The 12,772-nt window shown below is 42.5% G+C and overlaps 1 protein-coding gene across 2 annotated transcripts in view; it reads right to left on the bottom strand.

The window, feature by feature from the left end:
- The window catches only part of dnah2 (dynein axonemal heavy chain 2), a 76,550-nt gene that overhangs the window by 46,554 nt on the left and 17,224 nt on the right, over nucleotides 1-12,772 (bottom strand). For both annotated transcript variants that reach the window (XM_023966257.1, XM_023966258.1), the window contains exons 30-43: nucleotides 12,484-12,701; nucleotides 12,258-12,347; nucleotides 8,934-9,059; nucleotides 8,695-8,805; nucleotides 8,426-8,620; nucleotides 6,773-6,876; nucleotides 6,501-6,690; nucleotides 4,922-5,102; nucleotides 4,721-4,848; nucleotides 4,308-4,460; nucleotides 3,250-3,375; nucleotides 2,949-3,167; nucleotides 2,762-2,879; nucleotides 977-1,113 (exon numbers count right to left, since the gene is read on the bottom strand). In XM_023966257.1, the coding sequence (XP_023822025.1) occupies nucleotides 977-1,113; nucleotides 2,762-2,879; nucleotides 2,949-3,167; nucleotides 3,250-3,375; nucleotides 4,308-4,460; nucleotides 4,721-4,848; nucleotides 4,922-5,102; nucleotides 6,501-6,690; nucleotides 6,773-6,876; nucleotides 8,426-8,620; nucleotides 8,695-8,805; nucleotides 8,934-9,059; nucleotides 12,258-12,347; nucleotides 12,484-12,701 (2,096 nt within the window). The remainder of the gene's footprint in view (nucleotides 1-976; nucleotides 1,114-2,761; nucleotides 2,880-2,948; nucleotides 3,168-3,249; nucleotides 3,376-4,307; nucleotides 4,461-4,720; nucleotides 4,849-4,921; nucleotides 5,103-6,500; nucleotides 6,691-6,772; nucleotides 6,877-8,425; nucleotides 8,621-8,694; nucleotides 8,806-8,933; nucleotides 9,060-12,257; nucleotides 12,348-12,483; nucleotides 12,702-12,772) is intronic.

Below are 12,772 nucleotides of genomic sequence, written 5' to 3'. Positions count from 1 at the left end.
AATTTTTAACCGATTGTAACCATTCAACTTTTAAAATGTTCAGCTCTTTCTGCTTATTTGTGCTATGACTTTTGGTTTTTCAAATCCTTTTACTTTTTAAGATATTCCAGGTTTTCCGGGAATTTTTGCTCCATTGAAATACATGGAGAATTTTTCGTGCAGAAGTTCACAGCTAAACTCCTTCTACAATTTTTCACCTATTTTAACCGTTCCACTATGAAAATGTTCAGCTCTTTCATCTTATTCTAGCTATGACATTTTGGTCCTTCAAATCTTTGAACTTTTCCAGATATTCCCGGATATTCCCAGATTTTCCAATCTTTTTGCTCCATTGGCCACACCTTTGCTTCTTTAAACAATTGTAACTTTAACATTCTTTTGGCTAGAGACACCGTTCAAATATTGAAATGTTCACAAGGTTTTGGACTTCAACATAAGGTTCAAAATTATTATGGGATGGCAACACCACCTACAGTTTGGCGGCCATTTTGTGCCAAAATGTGAGGCAATTTTAAACTTCTTCAAACTTTCACCTATTTTTACCATTCTACTATTACAATGTTCAACCCTTTCATCTTATTCCTTTCAGCTATGACTTTTAGTCTTTCAAATCTTTGAACTTTTCAAGATATTCCAAGATTTTCCAGGATTTTTGCTCCATTAAAATGCATAGGGAATTCTTGTGCTTAACCTCTTTTACAGGTTTTTACTTTTTTTAACCATTTTACTTTTAAAATGTTGATCTCTTTCAGCTCAGTTCAGCCATTTATTTTACACATTAAGCTTTCTTTCAGCAATACAGCATTCAACCCTGCATTTTCTTCTGGAAATGCAGCTCCTTCTAGTTGATTGATTAATTTTTCATTTCCATGCCAATCCACTGATCGTTTAGAGTTTTGCTTCCTTTAAACAGACTCAAAGTCCTTAATGGAGCAAATGGATTTGGTTGTTGTGGTCACTTCCTGCTCGTCCTCACCTGCTCAGGCATAGAGATCCTCTCTCCATTGATCAGAGTGAGGACCTTGTTGTCGTCCATGACAGAGTTCATGCTCTCAATCCACAGCGTGTCCACGGGTCCGTCAAACAGGAGCCACTTCTCGTGGGGCCTCTCATCTGAAAAGAGGTCGGAGGAGCAGAGGAGTGACCCAGACGGACCTCCAGCCTGCAGCGCCACAAGACCTCATCTCAACGACTTTACTGAACTCAAGTCATCACAAGGGTGACGCATTTTCACTCCAATCAAGCAGTGTAAGACATCACTAATGAATGCTGGGTAATATTCACACGTTGCATATTCAGTAACTCAAAGCGTGTTTTGTGTTTACTTCCTCCTTCAGTAAATCACCTCATGATTCAAACAAGATTTGCCCGACCCTCTGCTTTGAGCCGGACTTGGGACAGGCACAGGAGACAATTTCCTTAGATACATTAAGAGCCAGTTAAAGCCGCAGTCACAGCTGCCCTTCTGGGTGGATGCGGGCTAAAAACGGGGCATGCAGGTGACCCATAACGGGTCGTAGTGAACACAGTGAGGGTAAATAGGTGGGATGGAGAGCCTGTTGGTGCTGTTCCAGGGTTCCTACAAGTTTCTTTAAGACTTTTTTAAAGCCATGCAAGAACTGGTGCTCACCCGCTACTGACAGGTGAGCACCCATAACTAACTGGAGTACCTCGCCTCTGCTCCTGCTCCTACACCTGGCTGTGGTTCCTGTCTCTGGCTCGTCTCTGCTCTGTACCTGACCGAGTACCTCATCTCTGCTCCTGCTCCTACACCTGGCTGTGGTTCCTGTCTCCGGCTCGACTCGCGCCTTTGACTGTCCCCACAACCACGGCTGGATGAAGCTCGTCTGCTGGACTTTTATATATGTAGTTGTAGATTTAGATAAGTTAATTCTTCTCTAAGATTTCTGGTAAATCGCCTGTCCGTCCTGGGGGAGGATCCCTCCTTCATGTGGGCACCCCTGAGGTTTCTTCGTTTTTTCCGGGATATGTTTTTTTGGAAGTTTTTCCTTACCGCGAAGGGGGGTCTAAGGGCAGGGATGCCAGTATAGCTTAGTCAGTTTGTTAGTTCATTTTAGTATTTTTCTATTGAGCTCTTTGTATTCGTGATCCTTTTGATTTCATGTTTTACTTCGAAGCCCATCGAGACGACTGTTGTTGTGATTTTGGGCTATACAAATAAAATTGAATTGAATTGTTCAGCAGTTAGTTTTTTTTTCTTTTACTTAAATAGTTTTTTTTTTTTTTTTTATTCAATGGCCCTTTAGGGGCTCCGTAAAACAGAGAAGTTTTAAACAGCACAATGTTTAAGGCTGAGTTATCATAATTCAAGTCTTTTTAAGGTAATATTTCCAAATTTCATAAAAGACTTTTTAAGACCCCAGCAGGAATCCAGATATCTGCATGCTTCTTCTTGTGCAGCCTGACTGTTCGAAATGAGGACATTAGATAATCCAGGTGGGATTTGTGTGGGCGTTCTATAGGCATTTACTGTACGCGTCACGTGCACACCCTGTGCGTTCAGCATTTTACGGCAGTAAGGGGTCACTACTTACACGTGCTACTGACTAGAGTGTGGCACAAGGGGGATGTACAGCAACATCATTCAGACGTCGTAAATATACTTACGACAATGGTACGTTCCATTTTCATGATGTCTCTTGGGTTATTGAGTGTATGTGACTAAAGCTTAAACTGGAGACTAATTTAGAGGAGAAAGAACAAAGAATGCCCCCTGTTAGTGATTTGTTTTGACGAGTACCTGCACAGGCGGACCTCATGAGCGCAGACAGAACGCCATCCTTCCACTCATTGGTAGAAAGGTCGTTTTCTCCATAAAGCTCTCCCAGACTCATTGATTTGGGGTTCAGAGGAAACACCTATCAAAGAAAGAAAGTGCTCCTCAGGAATGACCAACAACTGGGTCTCGTCTTCCTGCTCAAACTCACCTGAACCAGCTGAAAGCCGGGCTGGCTCTGGTTGTGAAGCTCGTTGAGGGAGTTCTGCAGAGTCCTCCAGGTGACGCTCTTCCCGCTGCCGGCCTTCCCCACCAGCATGGACGAGTGCCGAGAGTTCTTGGTCTCATAAAGCTGAAGGACTTTGGTGACGGTGAAAGGAGTCACCTGCAACCCGCTCCGACGAAGCTCCAGCTCCACCGCTACCTTCAGCTGCAAAGAGACAACAAAACAGAGTGAGGGAGCATCAGACATAAACCCAACAAACCCTGAGGAACCCCTCCACTCAGCTTACCTTCTGGTTGTCTATCACAGGAGTTTCCACTGCAGGGAACAAGTCCTGGATGATCCCGCTGAACAGAGGAAGGTCAGCAGAGCTCAGCTTGGCGATGTTCATGTCCTTCATGGCCATCAGCAGCACCTGAGGGCAGAAAAAACACAGTTTTGAGGTTTTAGCTTCAGCTGATTCTTTGGAGATGTTTCTCAGGAGAGCAAGTCCTTCTGTTAGGGCTTCAATTCTCTGTGACTGTGCTCTTCTGCAGAATGCCGACTCGGTTCTGCTGCCGGTAAAAGTCACTAGTTTGAGTGTAGGAGAAAGGAAAGCAGAGGAAGTCATGCTTGAATGTTGTTTGTGGTTCTGTCCCTGGGGAAACGAGTAACTGTAGTCCAGTTTGACAAAAGTGAATATTTAAACAGAAGCTGGTTCCCCAAAAACAGGATATTTAGGAAAGGATAAAACTGAAAAAGAGCAGGTTATGAGTAGGGAGGGGTACCAAAACCCTAGAAAAAGCAGATTTCAGGGCTTCGTTTTGGACGTGTCAGTTAATAGCCAAACATTCTACCTTTCCAGTGATTGTGGGCAGGCTCAAATAAGAACGGGTGGGGCCGTGAGGGTGGGCGGGGCTTCAGCCAAAATCCCAATGCGAAGTGAGTGAAAGTTTGTCTGTACTTCACAGCAAAAGTGTCTCATTCAGCGACCTGATGAATAAGATGGATTTGTACCATGATAAAAAAAAGACCGTTGTCATGGTGATGAGCGGTGAAATACATGTATACGTTTAGGGTTTGTAAGTATGGAGATGCAGCGCTGTCAGAAAGAAGGACATAAAGCACTTTAGACATGTTCAAGTGCTCTCTATCACATGCTGCTCTGTCACTCTTAAATGTTTTTGAAAGACACTGGCATGTTTTTTTCATTTATGAAGGCCCCGGTTCAAGCACCATTCAGGGACTGGATAAAATCCAAAGGGTACTTCTGGAGAGTTAGAAGGTGAAAACTCATCTGTGTGTGTGTGGATGAGGTCTCAGTCAAATCCAGACTGTGTGACAGAAAAACCCCGGGCAGAAACCCACTTCTTCATCGGGGAACTCTGGGGAACGGCGGCGCTTCCTCCCGGCGAAGCGGAGCAGCGAGGTGAGAGCGCGAAGGCCGAAGTCATAGTGGTCCTGCTTGGACAGCTGCTGCACGGCCAGGGAGTATAAAGTGAAGACCTTCTTAGCCAGAACCTGTGAGGAAGACCCCAAAAACCATGATGGAGGAAGATGGAAATATGGATGTTAGATGTGAGGAAATTAGCCTGATTAGTGATGAAATCAAACACACTTTGAAGCTTTTCTAAACATTTTTTCATCCAGAAAAGCAGCATTTGATTCCTTTGCTTCCAATTTGTTGCGTAAACTTTTGCAATAGCAAATTTAGTAAAAGTACGTGGTTACAAATCACAAACGCCTCTTGTAAGACCAGTAGCTTCTCAAATGGAAGATACCTTGCAGTTGCTGAAGCCTTCGGCAAACAGCAGGATCTCCGCGATCACGGCAGAGTCTGGAACCACCATGGAGATGGGCCTGAACATCGACTTCAGGTTGTCAGGGAGCTCAGTGCGTCCGGCGTACCCTGAGACAAAAGCTGAAGCTCCTTACTCATGGTCACTTCAAACACATGCAGTCGTAGACCAGCGGCGTCCTACCAGGATTCATGGTGATGAAGACGCCGCACGACGGAACCAGACAGATGTTCTGCCCTTCGAACAGGAAGCGACTGAGCCCGGCGGAGATGGAAGCCAGGATGGAGAGGATCTGCTGGGCGACCACCGATAGTACCTCCACGTTGATGCGGTTGAACTCGTCGAAGCAGCCCCACGCTCCTGTCTGCTCAGGCCAACAACACATCAGAGGTTTCACAATACCCAATCAAAAACCTTTCATATTTGAAAGACGCATTTACGAGACCCCATATCACTTTCCCAATGTGCATAACTTGGTTCATGTTTTTTGGCCTGTAGTTCATCATCATTCCAGTAGGGGCAGTAGAAGGGCTCTTCCTGCTCATTTCAAAATGGCTGCCCCCATGAAATTTCAAAAACACTTTTGGTGGGAAAAGTCTTGCTGATTTTTCAAAACTTTATGTAAGGGGCTAATGGTGGACGAAGTGTGCATTATCACTTTTTAACGCAGGCCGTGGAAGCCTGAACCGTCCGAAGCGGGGTCCTTAATTCTTGTTTTTTTTTTTTCCAGCGCAGTGATACAGATGATTTGAGATAGGTGACAAACTTCTTTTTGGGGCGTGCTGTTAGCACTTTTTAACGCACACCCAGCAGCCAATCAGAATCGAGTATTCAACCGGACCATGGTATAAATTGAGAATAACTCATCTATTGTTATTCATTTCTTTAAATGACTATTTTCTGTCAAATGCATTGATAATTAACTCTTCGTGTTACAGTTACACCATGTTAAAAATGTGTGGATCACATTCGAGTCAGTGGTTAAATAAAGGGGATTTTTTCCTGAACATGTCAATATTTTGATAAATTAACATTATTGTGAGCAAAAACATACGGAATGTCCCAACGTTTCCTAAATTATATTATCTATTTCCATTGAAAATTCAATAGTAAAATTAGTTTTGTGGATTTCAAAGGGTTTAAAAGACCTCTTAATTACAAAAAGGTGCAATATCTGTCCGTTTTCTTGACTTAGTGCATTAGAGGACACCGAAGGATGAACTTCAACCTGGAGTTCACACACAATTTTTAATAAGTGTTATTATAAGCTGAACCTCCGATCATGTCTGATGATACAGATTCCTGTTACTGAGGAATGTTGTGTTTCAATGCCGATGATTTTCCTGGCTAAAATCTTCCTTTATTAAAAAGAAAAGACGCTAGATTTGACAGGAAGACTTTGCAGGTGACTTGAATAAACTGCTTGCTTGAGTTTTGTCTCAAACCTCCTCCCTTCCTCAGCTCTTCCTGCTCAGGTGTCATCTGGAGATGATTCGTATGTTTCTATTTTTATGATTATTTACAGATTTCACAAAAAGGCTTCACGCACAGATCACAAAGATGTTATGAGAAAAAATTAACTTCTCATTTCCCTTACATTAATTTTCAAAATAGTGGTCGTGTTGCATTTTTCTGGTGTATTTAATGTTATAAAATCTCCCCGGAGGGAAACTGTAAAAGGATTTTCAATGTTGTTTGACTTTTCTTTCATTTGCAGAAGTCTGTGTGTAGATTTGATCTTCCTCCTCCACCTCTATTTTACCTGAGCCAGTCCGGAAAACATGCGCCCCATGGATTTGTAATCCAGCCCTTCGGAGCAGTTGACCACGATGACGTACGTGGCCAGAGCCTTGCCCAGGTCCTTCACGGTCTCCGTCTTCCCCGTGCCAGCAGGACCAATCAGGGAGCCTCCTCTGTGCAGATGGAGTGCTGTGGTCAGGGTCATGTAGCACCTATAGGGGAAGATTGAACCACGCTGTGAAAGATCCGACCAAAAGCTGGTCTCAGCAGCTGAAGGCAGAGTGGGGTGGTGACCTGTCGGTGAGCGGGGTGATGACCAGCCGACCAGAGTTACCCAGGTATTCATAGCCGTATTTGAAAGTTGTGTTGGTTTGTTGGATAATGAAATCGTAGTCGTCCTGTTGAGACCAAAAGATGCTTTTGCTTTAAAAGCTCTGATTGGGAAAGGAAAAGTTTGTTTCTTGCGGTCATCAGTTGGACACGATGGAGGGGCGGACTTCCTGCTCACCTGAGCCGCTCCGAGGTTTAATTAGCTCAGGTGGCTAACTTTAGAGAGTTGATAAAGTTGAAATGACAAAAAAGTTAAAAAAAACACAAAACATCCGTCCATCTGTTTATCCATCCATTGATCTATGCAGCCATCCATCCCTTCATTCCTGTTTCACTCCTTCCATCTCTCCCTTCATCTATGCATCATCCAATCAATCCATCATCCAGCCAACGACGCATCCAACCATCATCAATCAATGTATCCATCTATCCCTCCATGTATCTATCAATCCATCCCTCTACCCTTTGATCCATCACTCAGTTCATCCATCCATCCATCCATCCATCCATCTTCCCTCCCTCCCTTTATCCATCTATCCATTTTTTCAACCCTGCCTGTTTAAGAAATGAATTAACTCTTTGTAACAATCCTGTTTATGTGTGTGAGAACTGCAGGTAAAGGTGCAAAATGTGAGTATTTTTATGTCTAGGAGCAATTATAATGTCAAGAAGACATCCTGATTTTTCCATTGCTTTTATTGCTTAAATGGCTTTAAATAAACCAAATCAATTGCTGAAATTGATTTAGGTTATTCTAATTAGGATTTTGGGGAGGAGCCACAAAAAACCAATCGCAGCCAAACAGCAAAATGTAAAAAGAAAAAACTATAATGCAACCTAAGTTATGTCCAGAACAATGAAGGTAAATGATGTAAAGCTGCCTCATTTCTCTAAATCCCCTCAAAAACTGAGCCTTTCATCTTCTGACATTTTCAGAGGAGGACTTGGAATAAAAAAGAATAAAAAAAAGGTTTGAGGTTCAGGGAAAAAGATGAATGATGGGATCAAAGGTGATGCTGCAGCAAAGCATTTCTCCGCTTTAATAAATCCACAAATGGAAGTCTTCTCTTTATTTTCTTCCCCTGCATCATTTCTTCTTCCTAACATGACATGTTTTGCAGGACTTTCTTATTAGAGTTTAGTTAGTAGTTTTTTATTTTATTTTGGTTACGTGTACTTTTTGCCTTTCAAATTAAAATCCATGAATTTGTTATTGTTTCTCTTACATTCTGGTTGATGATTGATCAAGATATGCATAGCATGTGCTTAGAAATAAGGGAAAAAATGGAAATTTTGATGGTAAATGTAAACCTTTTTCATACTTTTGTTTTCTTTCAAATGTTCAATGATGTAACACATCATGGGCTGCATGGTAGTTAGTGCTCTCTCCTCACAGCAGGAAGTATTCAGTTCAAGTCCTCACTTTGGTTCTTTCTGTTTGGAGTTCTCCTCTTCCTTGCCCTATTTTGACACATTTGTTGTTTTTTTTAAACTTTATTTTTATTTAAATGTTGTTTTGTGGGTTTGATTGATCAGTTTTCACTTCACCTGCACTTATTTCTTTTTTTTTTGTAACCCCTCAGAGCCCCGATGCGTCTGCCTGAGGAGTCCTCCCACCTTCTCCTTCTTCCTGTACAGCCGCAGCTGGGAAAGCCACTCGAAGGCGTTGACGTCATCGCAGCCCGCCCTTCCCAGCTGATCTATGACGTCCCGTGCGTGGACCTCCACGGTGACCAGCGCCACCACCTTCAGGCGCAGGACTTTGGGCAAACTCTTCCGAATCATCTCCAGATAGCACTTGAGCAGGAAGAGCTGAGGACAGGAGGAGCTTTGAGGCAAAACTCAAAACCAAAGAAATGGATTTTTAAGTGGGTTTCACAGAGAACCTGCTTTTTCTTCATCGACCTCAGAGCGTTGTTGTCTCCATTCTCCTTGCAGGCAATGAGGGCTTTAGTGACATCAGAGGTCCACTGGATCTGACTGGCTGTGATTACCATCTAGAAAAGAGGAAGTTCTTGACACCTTAAAACATTCGGCTTCTGACAGAAGAGGATGAACTGCGTCATCTGTGTGGATGGAGTTACTCCAAAGTGAGTCCTTAGAGAGCAGCTGCAGACGGACGTACCTGTCCCGGCCAGTCTCTAACCCACTTGTCTCTAGAACCGCTCAGTTTCTTCAGGTCTGCGAGGCATCCGTTCAGAGAGTTCTTTACTGAAGCTTTCATGGCTCTTTCAACGTCACACAGCCACACCTAAATAAAGCAGAAGCACCCGTTTTGTTGATAAGAGAGTAAAGGTTTATTTCTTCATCAACTTTCCCAGATAAACTGTTTTACAATGGTAAAAGTGAGGAGAACAGGATGCAGAAACAGGATATTAAAACAATCCTCTGAATCACAGGACAAGCTAAAATAAAGATTTAGTCACAGTTAAGACGGATTAATATCAACAAAAAGTTCTTCTGAATAACATTTTTGATGCCATGTGTGGTAATGTCAAAGCTAGGGTATTCTAAAGACGAGGAGCGACCACTTGGAAGGTACCATCTCCTACAATTTTACTGCAAGTTTTGTGAATAGTTTGAAGTTTTTGTTCTAGGGAAATAAAAGGATAAGACAACGAGTAAGGGGTTAAAGGTCAACAATGAATGCTAATTAATTCTTAATTTGACTGGGAGCAAGGTCTTGGCGATAAATCGATTTTATCAATGATTTTGCATTTGCTGTTTAGGAAGATTTATTTTGACATTGGGATTTTGTGTTCCCAGCACTCTCCTTTCTTGGGCTCGTGTTGTTTGGACTGAGGTCAAGACACGCGACCAGCAAAGAGGAGCATATTCCAGTTCAACGACAGTTACACATTCAGTTCTGTTGCCATTTCAGACTTGAAGCAAAAAAAAAAAAAAACCAAGCTGCAAAATCTGTTTGATGGCTGCTGCTACCAAAAGTGGTAATACAGCAAATTTGTTTAAACACCCAAAACAGAGACTGTCGAGTGCGAGAAGCGTTTCACTTTATGAGATGTTCAAGCTTTACGACTCATATTTAGTTGCACTTTGTGTTTCAGGCCAACTTCCAAAAGAGATGTCAAAATCACTGTTTTTTTTAAATTATATTCTGTCATCTATAATTTTTGTTAAAGAAAAAGGAGGGAGGAAGAAAACAACAGTTAAAATTGTAAATCGAATTTGTTTGTTTTTTGTCCAAAGCCAGTGGAAAGAGGACAGTAGAAGAGTAATGTGAGCTCATTTATTGGCACCTGTTAAAAGTTTCACCCCCGAGTTTTGGATAAACTTGTTTGAACTTTTTTCTAAAAAAGGTAAAAAGTGAATAACAGAAATCTGAACAAGGGGATATAAAAGCACGAATAATCCTCTTCAGGTCAGGTCTAGATGAAATGGGTTTTCAATTTGGGTACGTTTCTCAGGCGACAGAAACCATTTTTAACTGTTTGTTTTGACTATTTTTCCACAGACAAAAGATTTAACAAGCAACACATATATGTGCAGTACAGCTAAGATCAGAAATATACTCTGTAAAAGTGATGCTGAAAACTCATCCATGCGTTTGTCACATCCAGACAGAATTACTGTAAAGGCCCGTACACACCGGGACGAATATTCGCCAGCCGTTTTTCGCCAGCGTTTTTCAACACATTTTTTGTGTTCACACCCAGGCGATTTTCGCTGACGATGAGCCGAGCGAACATGCAATTTCATTCCCTGACATTAGATGGCGCTTAATGTAAAACAAAAATACCCCCTGTACACACGGTGGCGCTGCGCAACTTTACGCTTCTTAAAGTCGCTTTTCACTCAGAAGAAGAGAGCAAGTATTTACGCGCTTGTCAGAATCATACAAAGAAAACATGAAAATTTCCAGCACCAGTAGCTCTAGCTCCAGTTCCAGCGATGAAGAAATTATTGTTCTGTTGATGATGAAAGACGCCGGAAAAGACGCCGATTTTGGGTACATCCCATAGTTACGAGAAGAGAAGAACATGGAGAGTTTTATCGACTGGCACAAGAGCTGAAAATGTATCAAGAGCGTTTTCGGGGATATTTTAGAATGTCCGTCATTATTGGCGTCTATCTTCTTCGCTGGTATGTGTGCTCAGAAAGGCAGTTTTGTGTTTGAGGGCCCCCAAGTTGTGTTTTACTGTAACTTCAGAAGCTCCAGACATGTGTGCAAAAGCGCCATTCTCATTGGTCGTATAGTTTTTGACACGGCGCGTCAAACCAAAAAAACGAACCCGAGGAGTTTTTTATAAAAATGACGCTTTGACGCGTGACGTTTTTCGCGTCAGCGTGCACAATCACATTGGTGCCCTTTGTTTAGTCACGAAGCGTTAAACGTCGGCGAATATCGCGCGCGAAATTCGTCCCGGTGTGTACGGGCCTTAACTTTTTGTTAGCAGCGTGTCCTAAAAGTTCCTTAAGAAGTCTCCAGCTTGTTCAGAACGCAGCAGCTAGATTATTAACAGGAACTAGCAGAAGAGATCACATCACTCTTGTGTTGCTTCACTTCACTGGCTCCCAGTTGAATCTAGAGTTAAGCTCAAAATCCTCCTGCTAACCTATAAGGCCTTACATGGACTGGCCCAAATCCTACATTAAAGACCTCATAGTCCCTTACCACCCAAACAGAACACTTCGCTCACAAAAATGCAGGACTGCTTGTGGTTCCTAGAATTTTTAAAAGTATAAAGTTGGAGGTTGTTTGATTGAAGGGATTTTGTTTTCAGGGCCAAAAACTAGCGTTACTGTCTTCTGACCATTGAAGTATAAATGGTAAAGGGCGTATACTTGTGAAGCGCTTTTCTACCTACTTCGAAGGCCTAAACGGCTTTACGGTCACAGTCCCATTCACACGCTGATGGTGGCTCCACTGCTGAACACCGGCGCTACTTAAAACCGTCAGAAGCAATGTGGGCAAGCCGGTTTTAAGCTGAAACATACTTTCACGCACACTTTGACACAAGGCGTGAGTTGAACCTGCAATCGTTCGTTCGGAGGTTGTATTCTCTACCATTGCAACGCGGCCACCCTATGGTTAAACCATGATGTAATAGCAGTTAAGAATTCAATCAAATCTTTGTCAGGGAAGGAGCAAATTAACTGGATGTCATCTGCATAAAAATGATAGCAAATGTGGCTAATATTTCTAATTATTGTCCCATAAGGAATAAAATAAGCCCAGGACAACACCTTGGGGAACGCCACAAGATATTTTTTCCATTATTTCAGAAGTTTAATGAACCTACAGCAACATTGAAAACATTAAAAACAGATCTTCAAAGACCATAATAATCACAAAGGCGAACAATCATAATGTATGATCCACAGTATCAGATGCAGATTTCAGGTCCAGAAGCATTAAAACAGTGGAATGATTCCGAATGAATGCCATAAGCATCACTCAAATCAGGTTCTCCATGTCAGAGTGCTGTACCTCCACAGGTTTAGCCAGCAGAACCTGGTGGCTGAAAGCGACAGACTCCCCGTCGGCGGACACCATGGCTTTGGCTTTAATTTCACCGCTCTGTTAAAAAAATAACAACACAAAAGTCGTTTTTGAATCGAATTTCTGGCTGAGGCAGAACATCTTTGAGTTTAGAGATGAATATATAAAAAGCAGCAGCAGAAAAACGTTTATTTAAAGAAACAAATGCTCCCGCCTTGTCTAGCTCCAGGCGCCTGATGTTGTCGAAGCATTTTTTCAGATGAGGCTGCATGGCATCGACGTTCTGCGACTGTCCCAGGATCTCCAGGATTTCATCATTGGACAGGAAGTAGAATCTCGGAAAGATCTGCCTCTTGGTTTCTAGGTACATGTCCAGGGCTTTCAGGATTTCCTCCATCTTTGCACTCATGTCTGACAGGTTCTCCAGCAACCCTGAAAGGGAGATGAGTCAACCATTTAGAGCTGCTTGTGTCAAAATAATAGAGATTCTTAAGAGACAACAA

The sequence above is a fragment of the Oryzias latipes genome, chromosome 18, assembly GCF_002234675.1.
Source record: "Oryzias latipes chromosome 18, ASM223467v1".
Taxonomy (NCBI): Eukaryota; Metazoa; Chordata; class Actinopteri; order Beloniformes; family Adrianichthyidae; genus Oryzias; species Oryzias latipes.
This window is presented reverse-complemented; position numbering and strand designations above follow the sequence as displayed.